This window comes from Macaca mulatta, chromosome 2 (genome assembly GCF_049350105.2).
Source record: "Macaca mulatta isolate MMU2019108-1 chromosome 2, T2T-MMU8v2.0, whole genome shotgun sequence".
Lineage (NCBI taxonomy): Eukaryota > Metazoa > Chordata > Mammalia > Primates > Cercopithecidae > Macaca > Macaca mulatta.
This window is the reverse complement of record NC_133407.1, coordinates 125,655,765-125,674,441: the sequence shown is the minus strand read 5'-3', so window position 1 is coordinate 125,674,441 and position 18,677 is coordinate 125,655,765. Positions and strand designations below refer to the sequence as shown.

Here is an 18,677-nt window from a genome sequence, read left to right as displayed (position 1 = left end):
CTAGCATTGTCTCTAACCAAATAGACACTAATAAGGAAGCTCACAGGAAAGGATACATTTCCAGCACAGATAGGGCCACATAAAGGATCCCCGTTTTATGACTTTGACCCTGGAGTGGAAATCACTGCTGGGAATTAAGCAGTTCCTTGGGGTCCAGGGGAAAATCTTATGGGGCCCTTTCACCTTCTAATGGCCTTACCACCATCTGGAGGCATCTGGGTCCATATCAATGTATGACTTGTCTCTCTCTCAGCCAACGTGGCTGCTCCAATTAAATATCTATTTCTTTTACCATCCAAGGTGTTAAGACTAATGACTTTAGCTCCTCTTTAAAGTAGTAAGAGAGACATGGAGATGCTCCTTGAGGAAATTTGAATTTGGTTACCTCCTCCTGAATTACTGAGTTATAGCACCAATAACAACTACTTAAGACTTTGTCTCACAGCCAACTGCAATCAGATCTGAAGCACCCTCCACGAACATGCAAGTAGGCTAGGAGGATGTGTATATTTGACATACTGAAGTAATATATGTCCTGGGACAGACTACAGGGTATGGGGAAGTAATGGTTCAAAGTATTTCCTTCTGTTTTGGCATTTTTAACCTAATCATTGCTAATTATCATCATCAACATTGTTATTTTAACTATTCTTATCATCAAAATTTTTTTGGGTCAAAGACCTCTCCACAAGAGTTTCATAGACATTATCTCATTTGAAGTTCACAGCAAATCAATCAGATACTGGTTATTTTCATTTTATGGACAAAGGGATTGAAGTGGCAAGGGATTAAACAGATTTGTCCAAAGGAACAAGCCAGTAAGTGGCAAGTTGGAATTTATACATAGACGCCTCACTCCAAAACCTTAGACATGGATTTCAGAATCAAAGGGACTCTTAGCATCTGGGGAAGGTTCTAGAATCAGAATCTCCTTCTCAGAGGGCTGTTATGAGCATGAAATGGGATAATGCACGTAGAATGCTTGGTAGAAATATAAGAAGAGCTGACACATGAGCAGAGTCCATAAATATCACCTACTATTATTTTTACTATTGTTAATATTTGAAGAGAATCAGACACTGTAAGTCTCTTTTCAGAAGACTTGGGATTTTACCTGTCTGACCTGTTTTAGTGGGATGAGGACATTTTTCACTTATAAAATTCAAAATAGAGAGAAACCACAAAACTTTGGTCTGACAGCTATTAAAAAGGGCAGCGGGGGAGTAGGTGAGCTACTAAGTTCAGATATGACCCTAAACATTCATCTCTTTTCCTAAAAGATTTAGGAATTGACTTTGTGTTAGTTAGCTGCTTGCATTTCTGAAGCATCTGGCACTAAACCCTATAATCGGTTCAGTTAAAAAAAAAAAAAAACTAGAACTAGTGTCTGGCAGCCACCTTTGAAGAGTGCCTAAAAATAGAAATAATTCACTGAAACCTCATTAGAATGGTGTTCAGGGATGCCAAGCTACCAGGGAATATGCTGTACAGTGTTGAGTAAGACCTCAGTAATATGGATGGAGAAGTCCCTGGAAGTGAATTATCAGAGTCAGAATTGAGTATGTTTCATATACAGAACATTTTATTATATGTGGTGCAAACAAATTACCGATATTGTAATTTTAGAAGTATTTCTCACCAAATCCATTTGTGTGAACACGTAAGAGTCCTCTGTTATAACCAAAGGGCTATATTAAATGAATATACCCACATAAGATGGGTTGACAATGGCCAGTTGATATATGGAGTAAGAAACTCCTCCCATTGCAATTTTATTTACAGTCCTGATGTGTCTAATAAAATGCCTTCTTAAAAATGCGTAAGTAATTCTTGGCTTATTTGGACAAATCCAGATTCTAAATAAGCAACACCTAAATTAGCTCTCTTCTATCATTTTTATACAACTACCTAGGAATTTGCACAGACACAAAAAAATAATATAACTTAATACATACTCAGAGAACACAATGAGCTAAGAAAAATAGAATTTGCTGTACCAGTGTGTCGAGGTGAGTCAATGCACAGGTATGCTCATAGCTCCTAACAGACCCCAAACGGGGATTTGATGCTAAAAATTTTCTCAAAAGACACCTGTGCAATCATAATAAAGAGATGATATGAGCACCAACTACTGTGTCTTTTACTATATCACATTGAGATTGTGACCTATGGCAAGTTAAAAGGCAGGAAGGATAAAATATTTCTATAATGGACGTTCTTGCAATAGACCGTCGCCTAATCCTTTACAAACCACTGGAATTGTGTTCTTGAAAAATATCACAATCAGCAAAACAGTGTTACCAAGATCAAGATATTAACAGAAAAAGAGGAACGTGGGGAAAATCATAAAAAGTCTCACATGGATAAATAAAATTAAGTTTCTTCCAAGTTTGCCATCACATCATGTAAAAATGGTTGAATGTATTTCCATAAAATCAGAAAGATCTGTGCAGACTGGTCTGTCTTAAAATATAATCTATGTGATGTACATGACATCTGCTTTGGGAATGTGGGTCACAGGGACACTCAAGAGACAGGCAGGCATTATCCAGAAAAGACAAAGAACAAAAGTTCTGGGCTTCGGATGGGTTCAGACATATCATAAATGTTAAGATGCTGTAGATAGAGAAAAGAGTAGCTTCAGTGTAAACCCTGAACAACAAAATCAAAAGAGAAATGCAAGGTTCTTCTCAAATGGGCACAGGTGAGTAGCATCTGGATGCATACAGTTCAAGATGGTTAATAATCCTAGCCCTCAATGCCTAGATGGCCATATAGTAAAAAGATTTCACAAGAGACAATAGAAACCCTCTAAAATAAGCCAGCACTAATCATTTTAAAACCCTGTCCTGGGAAAATCCTTCTATAATGCTAAGGAAACTGTGTAGTGCTGTAATTTACAGAAGCAGGTTCTCCTACAACCTCCGCAAGCGAGTTTCATTGATCTTCCTATGAGTTTTTTAAACTAGCTCTCACTGATTTCAAGTTCAAAAGCATTTGTACATGCTCTTACCTTCTTACCTCTGTTTACTTTTCTATATCTAAGTCAATGTTCTATTAAAATGGTGCTTGTTTCGAAAATCACTGCAGTGTCTGGATATAAATATACCCATGTGGGTGCTTTAATTTAACAAGGCAGAGGTAAACCTAGGATATGTAGGAATAGGGCAGATTCAAATATTTTTGCATGCAAGTTTTGCACCTTATGTTGGAATCCCAGTTGTCCAAGTCTCGGGTAGCCAGGGACGGTTGGAGTTCTTGGGACTGGGATTATTAGTTATTCGTATGGACTTCGGCCTGCAGAAAATAACCTAAACAGCCCTAACTGACCCCCTCTACCAAGATGAAGACGTTCTGGTATCTTCGGTCACTTAGTTAATTGATGACCATAAAGCTGAGTTTCTTGACCTCAGCTAGCGCAGACATTTTGGGCTGCTAACTGTTGGTTGTGGAGGACTCTCCTGTACATTGCAGGATATTCAGCAGCATCCCCGGGCACTATCCGTGAGATGCCAGTAGTGCCTCTGCCCTGACACACCTAAAGCGTTTCCAGACATGGCTACATTGCCCGTGGGACAAAATCCCCATTCCTTCCCTCCCCACTTCAGAACTGCTGCCATTAAAAAATTAATACATTCAATTCAAAGTTCAAATCTTTACCCCATTCACTCACGCTATGCTTACACATAACCACAGCATTTATTCGATACTCTTTGTAGCCTTTTTATAAAAGGGAGGAAACTAAAGAAAAAAGTTGGCATCAAATCTATAAAATAATTATAGACATAGAGCCTAAGCTAATTTAGGATCAAAGGTTTTAACCATGGACAAAAAGAAGAACATAATTTTAAGTTACAAGAAAATACCTCTTCAGCTATCAGCAAAACTGAGAGGCCTGAAAGCAATTATATGCACATGACAAGAACTGGGACCAATAGTATATACTTCTCCCTCTACCACCCTCTTCAACAGAAAACCCAACTTTTCCCATTCAGTTCTTTACTGAGAGCATAGACCCTGGAGATACACGGTTGCTGTTGAAATGCTGGCTCCAACACTTATTGGCCTGTGTAATTTTGAGTAACTTATACCGAAAAAAGCTCCTTGTCTCAGCTTCCCCATCTATAAAATGGAGGTAATAATACCTTGAGGGGCGCCAGTGAAGATTACGTGAGATATTGTACAGTAGTTGTCATTAGCATTTTACATGAGTGAAGTCCTCGGCAAATGTTAACTTTTATTAGTGGTGTCTGTATTCTATTTAGAAACATCTTGCAACTAATTTATCTGGGGGAGAAGAGAGAGGTAAGAACGGTTGTGAATAAAATGTGCTTTATGTCAGGAGTTCTCCCGATAAATCTAATCAGCTAAAGCCTCCTACTAGGTCATATTCCAGGAAGACCAAATCTAGGAAAAAACGAAGTGGCTGGATTGGGAGTCACACAACTCAAATTCTCGGCTTGGCAGACTGCATAGAGCTAGGGGACCATGGTCAATCACTTAACCTTTCAAAGGGCCAGGCCTGTCATCCGTCATAGTAAGGTTACTACAGAGTGCCTAAGATCTTCTCTGAGTTTATGAAAATCAGATTCTGTGACTTATATTACAACTAATGGCCAAAACAATTTTAAACTATCATTCAATGATGTACAAAAGCAAAGTACTTGGTAACGTCCTTGAAGTGCAATGATTTAATTAAAATAGATTTTCACATGGTCACATTCAAAGGATTCAAAGTCTCTTAATTATGTAATGCTTCGCCAATAATTAAATAGTCCTCTGTAATGTCCACTAAGAGGAAATTTGAATTACAGGCCATTTGCAGACAAGAGATGTGCTGAAAACACCTGATAGGCTATAAATTCAATGTTGTACATCCACAAATCTATTCCAAAATTGCAACTGAACATTAAGAATGACTCTGGCCTTCACTTAATGGTAAGTCCTATGAAATCAATTAGCTGTTAAAATAGTTTAATTGGAACATATGTATTTTAATTTTTGTGTGTGTATTCAAAAAAGTCTTCTTAATCAACCCAAAACATTCTGAAATTGCACTTCTAGGTAATGTAGTGAAAGAATTGAACTTCTATCTGGATAAAACCAAGGATGTGGAAAATGTCAGAAGGACAATATTCAAACAGCAGCAACTGGAAAGGAATAAATTAGGAATCATATTAGTTTACTGCCATTATCCTGTAAAGCAGTCTAAGAAGGAAGTTCTAAATAATCTACCACCATTCTCCAACACAAACTCAATTTTGTCAGACCCAAAAATAGTTATTGTATTTTTTGGGGGAGGGGTCGGGAGTGAGGGTGGGAATTTGGCAGATGGGTAAAATTACTTATTTATCCCTTTTCTCTCTCTCTCTCTCTCTCTCTCTGCCCAGAGTTAAAGGCCCTTGTTTCACACTGCCATCAGAACCATGAAAAGAAAAAAAAAATTAAAACTAAAACACGATAGAAAATTTATTCTTCGTCAAAAAAAGAAAAAGACTCTTTGGGGATAGTTAAAAAGAATAAAAAGATCAATTTAGGTCACCATAAATAAAAGGAATGAATTATACTTTAACGGTGTTCTGCTTTATACCAGAATAGAAGAAAAATGGAGAAAAAAGAGTCCAATTCTAAAATTTACTACTAGAAACTTCATACTCTCAAAATGAAATATTTATCATTTTAAAAATATACACAAGATATAATTCTTGTATTATCCTCTTGAGATTTTATCTGCCTGACTTGATCTGTCCTCTCCTAGCTCCCAATGATAAAATGAGGCTACTTGTGAGGAAAGAATTCTAAGGCCCTTCTGAAAACTTATTGTCCATCCCTCAATTACTTTGAGGGCAGGACACAATTCTAAGGATACCTCATGATTTCCATGGAGCATGGCACAGAGAAGGTGCTTAACAAATATTGCAGAGTGAACAAATGAGTTAGCAAATGAATGCAAGAATGAATACATAAGCAAGAAAATCTTACATTCTGTTTGCTTAGAAAATCTGAAGGAGAAGGGGGGAAAGAGGCAGAAAAACACAGACGTGTAAAGAATAGCAAGAGCAAGAAAAAGTAAACAGATACACTGAAACACACAGAGACTAACTCATCAACTATCACAGACGAACCCTAGTAAAGAAAAACGCAAGAAAGAGGCAGAGACAACGGGAAAGAAAATTAGCAAAATAATCCACAAAACCTTCTTCACTCATCACCTACTAAGACAAATGCATTTAGGTGGGAAACCTTATAAAAGATACATCCAGAAACTCTTTACAGTAAAACACTCCTTTAAGGTCTCTGAACACACTATGGAATGGAGATGCATCCCTTTAACATGTCTGACCCAGTGGAGCCCAGATAAGACAGTTACCATCCTCAATGAATCGTCACACAGTCTTCATGTTCAATGTCCTTGACCAGCTCAAGAATCGTACACTTCTGACATAAACAACATTCTTTTTAGGTGAAGCTTACACAGCCATCTAGATATATGCTTTTCAAAAACCCAAATAATAATGTGATAAAACACAAAGGTTTCCTTTAACTCAGTTTTACATAGTATATATTTCCTGAGCAATAATTGAGATCAAGGCACTGCTGTGAGGGCTAGGGAAAGGTGGGTGGGTGGTATACAAAAAAAGAGGAACAAGACACAGACTTCAACTTCAAAGAGTTTATACTCTAGTAGTCTCAGGTTCTACACCCCCTAACACCTATTTTTTATAATTGGTAGCTAATAAGCTATTGGGCTTTCCCTTTCCAATCTAGACAATGGAGCCTAAATGTGTTTCCATGAAATTCAGCTAAGTATTTACACAATCAAGCCACAGTATTAGCCTTGTGCAAGAGACATAATGATGCATAAAGACTCTCAGGCCTCAATGATCTCACAGTATTAAGGCAGAAGAAAGCAAGTAAAATAACAGCTTTAATACAAGATGGAATGCTACAAGTCACAGCGGGTCAAAGGAAGGACAGATCATATCTACCCGTGGCGGGGAAGGAGGGAGAAGGTGAAACGCAGGGAAGTGGAGAGAAAGGCTTCCTCGCCAGCCCTGGATGGATGAGTCATCAAGAACTCCTCCTGCCTTCTCAACGTCTATAAATAATCCCAGGTGCTGCATTTCATTTAATTACTAAGCCTCTCCAGATGGAGAAAAATAATTAAGCAGTCTGTAACACCGACATGATATAAAGAATGGGTTAGCAACTTGCAAAGTATTTGAGTTCTGAAGTTTCCTTTCAACTATGAAAGAAGGGCAGAAATGAAAAGGGGGCAAATGACTCTACAGAGCTTAGGGAAAAACCAAAGGACTACAGTCATATTCTGGGTAGAATTTAAATAAAAATGAAAAAATACTGGTACAAAGGAAGGCAACGCAACTCTCCCAGTAGAAGCAGAACATTAAATGAGGAAACTGCAGTAGAGTTGGTGACGATAGTTTGTCAAAAAGAAATACTTTAAGAATGATGAATAAATCAGATGCAATTCACTTATTTCTTAAATGTATACCTATTGACTAGATCTCTGGATACAGACAAGACAATAATTTTATATCTTTGTTTCTGCTGCAAAGTTTCAGAACTGACCACAGCCATAAAGGAGGCTGGAAACAGTGTCACATAAGAAACGTTTCTAAATGCCGACACTCTTGAAAAATCATGTGTTTATGATTCCAAAGTTCAATGGAATGAATGAAATATAAATGAAATTTCAAGCATTCATATGACAATGGCAACTGGGTAATGAAATGAATGATACGTTCCCCTCAAGATAATAAATTCAGTAACAATATACTTCATGAAAAAACACAATTAATCAAAGCTAAAGAACAGGAATACCAAACTTCTATGGGCATCTGACTGAAATCTATTAAGAAGGTTACATGGTTAAAAGACAAGTCGGTCCTAGTGAGAAAGTAGATGAAAGCATTTAATGGTGAAGAAACAGATGGAAGCCAAGGGAAAAACACCAGAACCCAATTCTGAGGGTGACAATAAAAGATTCTTGGCCTCAAAAAAATAGGACTACTTCAAGATAAGGTCATTCTGAGTATTAGGTACTCTCTCTTCTATCAACTTAAAAAGAAACCAATGAAATCGTTCTGTGAATTACAGTTTTTTAAAAGCAAAGTATCCTTCCACAAATTGCCTAATCATTCCACTGATTCTATTTCATGTAAACCTGAGTTTTTATATTTATTTGTTTCACCAGATAAACCATGTAGGGTGTTATCAGAATAATACAATATTTTGAAAGAGTATTTTAGGTTGTTGCAAAAGTAATTGCGGTTTTTGCCTTTAAAAGTAACGGCAAAGCCGGGCATGGTGGCTCATGCCTGTAATCCCAGCTCTTAGGGAGGCAGAGGCAGGAGGATAGCTTGAGCCCAGGAGTTCAAGACCTGCCTGGGCAATATAGTGAGACCCCATTCTCCACAAAAAGGAAAAAAAAAAACAAAAAAGTAATGGCAAAAGCCACGATTACTATTGCACCAATGAAATAATAACTTCTGATATTTTATATTTTCACAGGCATTAATATTAGGTTAACAGTAGAGAAGTTTTACTTTAACAAATAAAAAATAATTATTTTAGTTTTTGTACTTATATAAATTAACTAAACAAGTATTTATTCTCTTGAGTGTTTTAACAACAAATACCTCTATCCCTTGACAATTTTTTAAATTTTAAATTTATGTTTTAAATCCTTTAAAAGTGAATTTAATTCTTGCCAGTTCCCCTGTGCTTTCGATAGGGAACAAGCCCAAAGGTTATCCGCGTGATCTAGAAAAAGGTGATCCTTCCTCCAGACACATTACTACCACCCGTTGGAAAGTTACAATATTCCGCTTACCAGTGGCTACAAAGGGAGCACACCTTCTAGAGCCGTCTGGGCCAAGATGCGGCTGCCCTGATTCACCATCTTCCACACATGGAGGTGGTTCTTCCTTCCCTCACCCGTGCTCAAGGGCAGACCTGGCTCACCATCTTTCAGCACTGAAACTGACCTTCAACTCTTATCTGTTACCAAAATATATCAGCTGCCATTCAGAGTTACTGGGATCCAGGCCAGGTATCATGATCTTAAGATCATGTTGATGTGAACACATGAATAAGACCGCTTGATGATTTTGTTGCAATGGGAATGCGCACTCCCTCCAAAGTAGCCACTAGACAGATCTCGATTACTGCGACATCATCAAGACATTTTGTGTAAAACCTTCCATACTTAACTGAATAAAAGAATCATAAACACTGTGTAGATTCAACAAATCATGCCTGTAAGCCACAATAGGGCAAAGTGCAATTAACCCCCAGTCTAGGCCAATGTAAGGGTTCATTGGACAACCATATGTCTGCTAGGTTTGTGCCTATTTGGGTGCTTTTTAGAGGGCAACATTATGAACTTCATCATATCTAAGCACAGCAAAGGCAGAGAGAAAGCCAAAATTACCAGGAATAATGGGCACATGTTGAGAACAAAAAAAGCAGCAGAGATAGTGAAAAATTGAAATGGTAAAAAAAAAAAAATTATTCTAGTATATGAAGTAAATCAGCATCCGGACTACTGGTATTTCTGCAGAACTTGGCCTTGCCTAGGCCTGGGCTTGTGGGTCATTCTCTTTGTGTTACTCTGAATAATGAATATGTGGGTTCAAGTAGAGGAGTTCAACTCTTTTTGGCTGTTATTTGTGGGACCACGACACTGAGGTTCTAGCGCACAGGAGAAGACTGTGTTTATTATGTTTAACATAGCAACTAGTACCATTCCTGGCATCAAATAGATGTTGAATAGATAGATGACAAACCCTTCTTCAATACCAAAATGTAAGATGCCAGGTTTGAATTTGGAAATGTATACCAAGATTTCTCTATTTTGGGAAGAAATATCAAACTCTCAAATTTATCATTCTTATAGAAAGCAAAAAAATCAAAAAATGAGATCTAACTAGAATGTCAAATTCAAATAACAATTTTTTTTTTTTTTTTTTTTGCATTGCATGACATAGTGAGAATTCAAGCATATAAGCACATGCATGCTTACAAGAAAGAAAAGGGGCCGGGCGCAGTGGCTGACGCCTATAATCCCAGCACTTTAGAAAGCTGAGGCAGGAGGATCACTTGAGCCCAGGAGTTCCAGACTAGGCTGGGCCACAAAGCAAGACCTCGTCTCCACAAAAAAATGAGAAAATTAGCCAGACGTGGTGGTCTGCACTTGTAATCCCAGCTACTCGAGAGGCTCTTGCAGGAGGATCCCCTTGAGCCCAGGAGTTGGAGGCTGTAGTGAGCCACAATTGTACCACTATACTTCTGCCTGGGCAACAGAGAGACTTGTCTCTAAATAAGAAAGACAAAGGAAGCAGCTTAATACAGCTGCTATCTATGTAAAATTATGTTCTGTTTTTTATCATCTGACCTCCAATTTGTGTCTATAGGATAGCAAGCCAAATGTAGAAAAGGACCTAAGAAATGAAGTGCACATTAAATATCTTTATATGCAAACTAGTAGTCGTGTCCTCGAAATACTTTAAAAATTCAAAACCTAGATTTCACAGTGAGGTATTTTGTTGATTTGCACACCAATGTGTCTTGCCTGCCTAAAATTCTAATTGGTCTTATATTTAACAAGAGTTTATAGAGCTGAAAAAAATAGAAAGTGTTTGGGTAGAGCATGCTGTAAACTGTCCATACAGTACTCATAAAAACGTTAAAAAGGTTTTTTTTTAAATTTTCTTTTAAGAAAGGTTCCCGATGAAGTAGAATCTTGTTGGTCTGGGCATAGGTGGGCGCAACACAGAAGGAAGTGAGGGTGGATCTGATGGCAGGGCCACAGGAGCAGAGGTCCAGCTGCATACCAAGGGAACAACGACAGAAAACCAGGTGTTAGCCAGGCAAGTGGGAATTGTTTAAGAGCAGTATGTGTGGTCCCAGTGCTACCAAATGCAAACCAATCAAAGTTTAAGAACAGAAGCAGGCTGGGCACATTGGCTCCCACCTGTAATCCCAGCACTTTGGGAGGCCGAGGCAGGTGGATCACATGAGGTTGGGAGTTTAAGACCAGCCTGACCAACATGAAGAAACCCTGCCTCTACTGAAAATACAAAAAAAAAAAAAAAAAAAAAAAAAAATTAGCCGGGCATGGTAGCACGTACCTGTAATCCCAGCTACTCGGGAGGCTGAGGCAGGAGAAATGCTTGAACCTGGGAGGCGGAGTTTGCGGTGAGCTGAGATCGCGCCATTGCACTTCAGCCTGGGCACAACAAGAGCAAAACTCTATCTCAAAAAAAAAAAAAAAAAAGGAACAGAAGAGGTCCAGACAGAACTCAAGTCATCTGCCAACAGGGCAGTGTCCAGAACATACGTCTGTTCATAAAAAGATAGTATGTATACCGGGGTCTCCATCCCACAGAAACATGGAGGGCTGTAGATGCATATTATTTGGCAATTTCCAAGTGTCCGCTACGTTCCAGGAGCATACTAGGAACTCCCCTCATCACCACTACAATCTACATGATGTATTAGCTGTTCGCTCTACTTCACAGACAAGGATACTGAAATTGAAAAGTTTAAATAACTACATTACCATTATGCAGTAGAAATCGTGGAATTCAAAAGCAAGTATCTTGACTCTGAATAAGCTCTTAAAACACTATGCTCTATTGTGTTCACGAAAAGTAATCAGGAAAAAGAGATGTGCTAGAGAACAATGGTCAAATTAGGCCAATACATAGCACAGACAACTTCCAAAATACTTGACCACGATGCACAGTAAGCAATACACATTATATCATGATCCAGCACACACCCAGTATGCTTACTGTGCATAAACAAATTCTATAAATATATTTACCTGTACTATATTTTACTGATATTTTCTGACTTATTTCCTATTCTATATAATTCTATGTCATTGTTTTTAAAATGCTGATCAGAACTTACTGAAATCATTTCATGGCTCAACAGTAAGATAGAACCCACTGTTTGAAAAGCAGTGCCATAATCAACAATGACAACCATTGTTCTTATTCTAGGTAGAATATCAAGCTTTTCAAATTTTCATATCTGATCTCTCACTTGAGCCTTTACCTCTCTTGAGAAAAGGGAGAAAGGTAGTTAAAAGGGAGAAAGCTGTCACTCATGTGTCACCCATTGAAAAGGGTGGTGAAATTAACATACTCCAAACAAGAATGGCTCCACCTCAATGACAAACTTGCTCAAAAAGGCAGATGTTAAAGACGTGTTGGAGGAGGCTCTTATGTCTTTAACATTCCTTTAGTTGTCAAAAAGACATCCAACAACCAACAGAGACTCATTGATGAAATGAACACCTTTGTGTAGTCGCTAGGTCAACTTTAAGATTGAAAGACAACTCAGATGCCTACTACTCAGACTACCTTCCACACTAAAAAGCACCAAGGTCTCCTACAGGCAAGTTGGTCAAGGCACTCACTGATCAACACTACTTTGATTTGACTTATTAAAAAGCCTGAACAGCATTATTTTATCAAAGGATGCAACGCTGGGATTCTAGGTGCAGAATCAACACTGAGTTATGAGCATTCATTAACACAGTCATATTAAAAGAGAGGACGGAAGGATAAGAGTTCATAAATGTACCAACACAGAGATAGTTGCAACAAACACTTTAGTTACTATGGGGATTTCTGAGAGGGAAAGAGAGGGGGTCTCTTTAGAAAAGTGACTGATGCTATTTATTAACCTACTTGCAAGTAATGTCAACTTTTAAAGTTGCTCAAAAAAACCACCTTTTTTTTATATCAGTCTCTTAATATGCTGAAAGAACCTGTTCAAAATGCTTCAGCGGCAAAGTAACTTAGATGATAAATGTGTTCTTCAATCTGTGCACCAGTCAAGTAGCAATAAAATCAGAATAATTCATGCAAAAATTTTCATTATGTTTCTAAACATACTTATTTACATTTTAAATCACACATTAGACAATATGAAATATCTTTCATTTGGACAGGTGTGAACTAGAAAACAGATGCATTCATTAAACATGGAACAATTCGATGAATTAAAAAAAAATACTCAAAGAATTCTTTGGTTGAAGTACTTCAGCCACTGTTAACTTACTTGAAAAAATATGGCCATGGCTCCGATTATTCTGTTCTCAGAAATTGCGGTTTGAAAGCTGTCAAAGTCATCTGGATTGTAAAAGAAAATCTGCATCTGTAAGAACAATTAAAAAATGTATTAGGAAAATTTTCAAACATAAATAAAAAGTTGAGAGAATAGTACCATAAATGTATATTCCCCAGTTGCTAAGATTTTGTCAAATATATTCACCTATCCATATTTTTCCTTTGCTAACTTTTTTTTTTTTTTTTTTTAAAGATAAAGTATCGCTCTGTTGCCCAGGCTGGACTGCAGTGATGCGATCTCAGCTCACAACAACCTCCGCCTCCCAGATTCAAGCAATTCTCCTGCCTCAGCTGAGTAGCTGGGATTACAGGGACCTGCCATCATGCTCAGCTAATTTTTGTATTTTTGTAGAGATAGGCTTTCACCATGTTGGCCAGGCTGGTCTTGAACTCTTAACCTAAAGCAATCTGCCCACTTTGGCCTCCCAAAGTGTTGGGCTTACAGGCGTGAGCCACCACACCCGGCCCTTTGCTAAAATATTTTAGAATGAACCTAGACATCATGTCATTTTACCCCTAGATACTTCAGAATGTATCCCATCTTTTCACATAACTACAATGCATTCATGCCACCCAAAATAAGTAAAACCAATGCCTTCTAATTTTCTAATACCCAGGTCGTGGTGTAATTTCCCAATTAAGAAGCAAAATTTTAATGGAGTTAACCACCTTTTTGTAAAAAGCTAACCCACACATTATTTTGCTTAATCCTCTTATCAAGCCCTGTAAAAAAATTAGGGCAGTGGCCAGGTGTGGTGGCTCACGCCTGTAATCCCAGCACTTTGGGAGGCCGAGGTGGGTGGATCACAAGGTCAGGAGATCGAAACCATCCCAGCTCACACAGTGAAACCCTGTCTCTACTAAAAATACAAAAAATTAGCCGGGCATGGTGGCGGGCAAGTCCCAGCTACTTGGGAGGCTGAGGCAGGAAAATGGCGTGAATCCGGGAGGCGGAGCTTGCAGTGAGCCGAGATCGCGCCACTGCACTCCAGCCTGGGCAACAGAGCAAGACTCTGTCTCAAAAAAAAAAAAAAAAAAATTAGGGCAGAAATTACTATACTCAGCTATAGATGAGAAAATAGTGCTTCAGAAATTTGATGTTAATTTACCTAATATTATACATCAGAGAGAATCCAAAATCCATGTGCTTTCATCTCAACCTTAAATATCTTCTCTTACATTTGGCTAGCATTACGTTTTTTTTTTTTTTTTTTTTTTTGAGACAAACAAAAAAACTCACTCTCACTCTGTGGCCGAGGCTGGAATGGAGTGGCCTCCATCTCCTAGGCTCAATACATCCTCCCACCTCAGCCCCCTGAGTAGCTGGGACTACAGGTGCATGCCACAATACCCAGCTAATCTGTGTATTTGCTGTAGGGACAGGGTTTTGCGTTGGTGTCCAGGCTGGTTTCAAACTCCTGGCCTCAAGCAGTCTGCATGCCTCAGCCTCCCAAAGCACTGGGATTACAAGTGTGAGCCACTGCGCCTGACTAGAATTTCTTATGTGAAAAGCAGAACACAGGTAAGTCAACTCAGGATCATTATACAACTTTAATGCTTGCACACACTTTGACATTTAACAAGATGCAGAGAACAGTTGGGCGCGGTGGCTCATGCCTGTAATCCCAGCACTTTTGGGAGGCCGAGGCGGGCGGATCACCTGAGATCGGGAGTTTGAGACCAGCCTGACCAACATGGAGAAACTCCGTCTCAACTAAAAATACAAAATTAGCCGGGCATGGTGGTGCATGCCTGTAATCCCAGCTACTCGGGAGGCTGAGGCAGGAGAATCACTTGAACCTGTGAGGCGGAGGTTGCGGTGAGACGAGGTCGCGCCATTGCACTCCAGCCTGAGCAACAAGAGCGAAACTCTGTCTCAAAAAAAAAAAAAAAAAAAGATATAGACAACAAAAATGAACCATTGGGTATCCCCAAAAGCCTCCATACTGATAAGAAACAAACAAACAAACAAACAAAAAAAACCGACCTGGGTTCCTATTCCAGCTTCCTCATTTACTTGCAAGTACCAGTTTTCTTTCTTAGGCATAAAGTCAAGGATTTTCACTTACTGGGGTAATTCTGAGGCTCAAATAAGTTAACGTAGTGTGTAACATGAAGCAGCATGGTTAGACCTTATTAATGCTCAACAAATCACCATCATCATCACCATATATATTTTTTTCTGAGATAGGGTCTCATTTTGTCACCCAGGCTGGAGTGCAGTGGCATGATCATGGCTCACTGCAGCCTTGACCTCAAGGGCTCAAAGGATCCTCCCACCTCAGCCTCCTAAGCGGCTAAGACTACGGGTGTACACTACCATATCGGGCTAATTTTTATACATATTTTTAGAGGTGGGGTCTCACTATGCTGCCCAGGCTAGTCTAGAACAACTGAGCTCAAGCAATCCACCCACCTTGGCCTCCCAAAGTGTTGAGATTACAGGCATGAACCACTGCGCCTGGTCATCATCATTATCATCATGTTAAGATTAACATTTGGCAAACATCTTAAAATTTCTAGTAAGAGTATGATTCCACTGAATCATCTAGAATGATGCTACTCCTTACAGAAAATTCTATCTTCTATATAATTAGTTCTTTCATGACCTCTATTTCCCCACTTTTCCAAAAGGCATGATGCTATTTTCTGCAATAGACTGAACAATCACACCCCAGGGAGACTGAGAGATTTGACATTGAACAATAAAGTCCCAGCAGGAAAAGCTAAGTATAGGTCAAAGGAAAACAGAGTTCTGACGACTGAATTAACTCAAATGCTAAGAATACAAATGGCATTTCTTTTGTGAAGAGGGAAATCAGGTAGCCCAAATCAGGACACTTCCTAGAAAAATTCTGATACCTAAGTACATGGGAGAAGGATGGACAGTTTCTTTTGAGAATTTTCTTTCTTAAAGATAATTCTTTTTCTTAAGACTGTGAATTCGCACCAATTCTGGCAGTTTCTTACAAATGCGTTTTCTTACGGTTTGGACAGCTTTAGACATCATGAATTTTTAGAGAAAAATCCATTCAATAAGGTGCAGATTAGAATGGTTTAATATTAGGTGAATTGCTTTGGGTACAATACTACTAACCCAAGAAAGAAACTTCACACAGGTGTATTCAGAAAATTACACTTCACTTTCTTTTTAAAACTCAGGCTCTCAAATTAAGTAGGTTCACAGAAGGCTTTCTTATACTTCAGCCCACGTGCAGGGGCAGCATTGTTTAATGCATCACCTGAATAATGTGTGATACAAAATACTTTAAGACCTCTTCAAGGGCATTTTCATTTACAAGTGGGTAAAAAAAATGCAATTTTAGAAAATGTGTTTGAGTCATGGCTCCACCCATCTGGATAATAAAATGTCTCATAAAAAGGACAGCAGCACAGGTCTGAAATATCTATTTTTCTTACTATTTTTCTCAAGTTGTAGCCTACTAAATTATGGTAATATCTGAAGCTGTCTAAAATATAAGAGTAAGTAGATGAGGTTTTGCTGAATGAATTGGACTTGCGTGAACTGAAACATATTTTGTCAGTGGTGGTGATGGCTAAGTTTGGACAGAGGCTGGAAACATCTTAGAAGGTATTTGGGGTAGTTACCATCAACTTTACCCTCAAAATGAGCTGTGGCCACAGCCCTCCCTTCAACATTCTGGGCTCTAGATCCCAGAGCCCTCCCTTCAATATTCCCCCATGTGTGTTCTTTCTAGTAATGTTAATCTAAATGATGCCCACTCTACAGCAATCCTTCTATGAAGAAACGTGGTGTACATAAGCTGAAGAAAAGATCTGGGGCCAGGCGCAGTGTGGCTCATGCATGTAACCCCAGCACTTTGGGAGGTCCAAGTGGGAGGACTGCTTGAGAACAGGAGTTGGAGGCCAGCCTGGGCAACAAAGTGAGACCTCATCTCTACAAAGTTAGCCAGGAGTGGTAACTGTAGTCCCAGCTATTCAGGAGACTGAGGTGAGAGGATTGCTAGAGCCCAGGAGGCTGAGGCTATTGAGGCTACTGATGGCTCCACCGAACTCCAGCCTGAGCAACAGAGCAAGATCCTGTCTCAAAAAGAAAGAAAAAAGAAACAAGAAAAAAAAATCTGGAAAATTCAGCAATAAAGGGATTAACTGTTCCCTATCTCCTTTACCCAGTATCACCAATTATTTATACTATACCTCATTTGCTCTCTTTCTGTACACACACACACACACACACACACACACACACACACACACACACTTTTTTTCTTCAATCATTTGGGAGCAAATGGGAGATAATAGCCCCCTTCACCACTAAATACTTAAGTGTGTAATTTCTAAGAATAAGGACATTCTCTTACATAATCACAGAATAATCATTAGAATTAGCAAACTTCACATTAATACAATACTATTATCCAATTCACAGACCATTTTCAAGTTTTGGCAAGTGCCCAAATAAAGTCCATTACAGATCATTTTCTGGTTCTCAGTCCAGAATTCAATCTAGGATAAAACTCTGTATTTAGTTGTCATGTCTTTTTTATACTGACCTCTTCCAACCCCGTCTTCATCTGGAACAGTTACTCAGCCTCTTTCTTTACTCTGACAATTTGAAGTGTACAGAGCAGAAAATTCATAGAATTGAGGTCTCTTGGCCGGGCGCGGTGGCTCACGCCTGTAATCCCAGCACTTTGTGGGGCCAAGGGGGGTGGATCACTTGAGGTCAGGAGTTTGAGACCAGCCTGGCCAACATGGTGAAACCCCATCTCTACAAACATACAAAACTTAGCTGGGTGTGGTGGCAGGTGCCTGTAATCCCAGCTACTTGGGATTGAGGCAGAAGAATCACTTGAACCCATAAGGCGGAGGTTGCAATGAACCGAGATTGTGCTACTGCACTCTAGTCTGGGCAACAGAGTGAGACTCCGTCTCAAAAAAAAAAAAAAAATTATATCTTCTCAGTGCATTATATCAGCAGCACATTTATATGGGTTTATCCTGCTATTGGAGGTATTTATCTTGATCATGTAGCTAAGGTGCTATCTATTGAGTTTCTCCACTATAAAGTTATTAATTTTCCTTTCATAATTAAAAAGTACTTTGTAGAGAGATACTTTAACATGAGATAAAAATCCTGTTCCTCATTTAAAGTTGACTCACTAGTTTGGTATCCTTTGTGACTTTCTAACTCCACCATTCCTTCTATATTCATTAATGGCATTCTAGAGTAAGGAATCGCTTTCCCTGCACTGCGGTTTATTCACTTATTCATGCATTCATTTACACCCATATGGACTTGTTTATTTGTTTCTATTTATTCAATCCATTATCAGATTCCATTACTAACATTATGTATTTTGATGCTCAGATTGTCCCAGATTTGCCCAGTAGGAGACCCTTCAAAAGAATGTCCCTGTCAGTCTGCCACGTTCTCCTAATTTTTTATTTTTTAGCACTTCCTATCAGGCACAGATATTTTGGGCTCATCCTGTATTTTCCCTACCCTAGCCCTAGAGTTGGCCATTT

At 38.8% G+C, this 18,677-nt stretch overlaps 1 protein-coding gene across 2 annotated transcripts in view; it reads right to left on the bottom strand.

Annotated features, from left to right (window-relative positions):
• PTPRG (protein tyrosine phosphatase receptor type G) overlaps positions 1 to 18,677 on the bottom strand; it is a 745,340-nt gene that overhangs the window by 203,676 nt on the left and 522,987 nt on the right. For both annotated transcript variants that reach the window (XM_015130516.3, XM_002802749.4), the window contains exon 5: positions 13,099 to 13,194. In XM_015130516.3, coding sequence (XP_014986002.3) covers positions 13,099 to 13,194 — 96 coding nt within the window. The remainder of the gene's footprint in view (positions 1 to 13,098; positions 13,195 to 18,677) is intronic.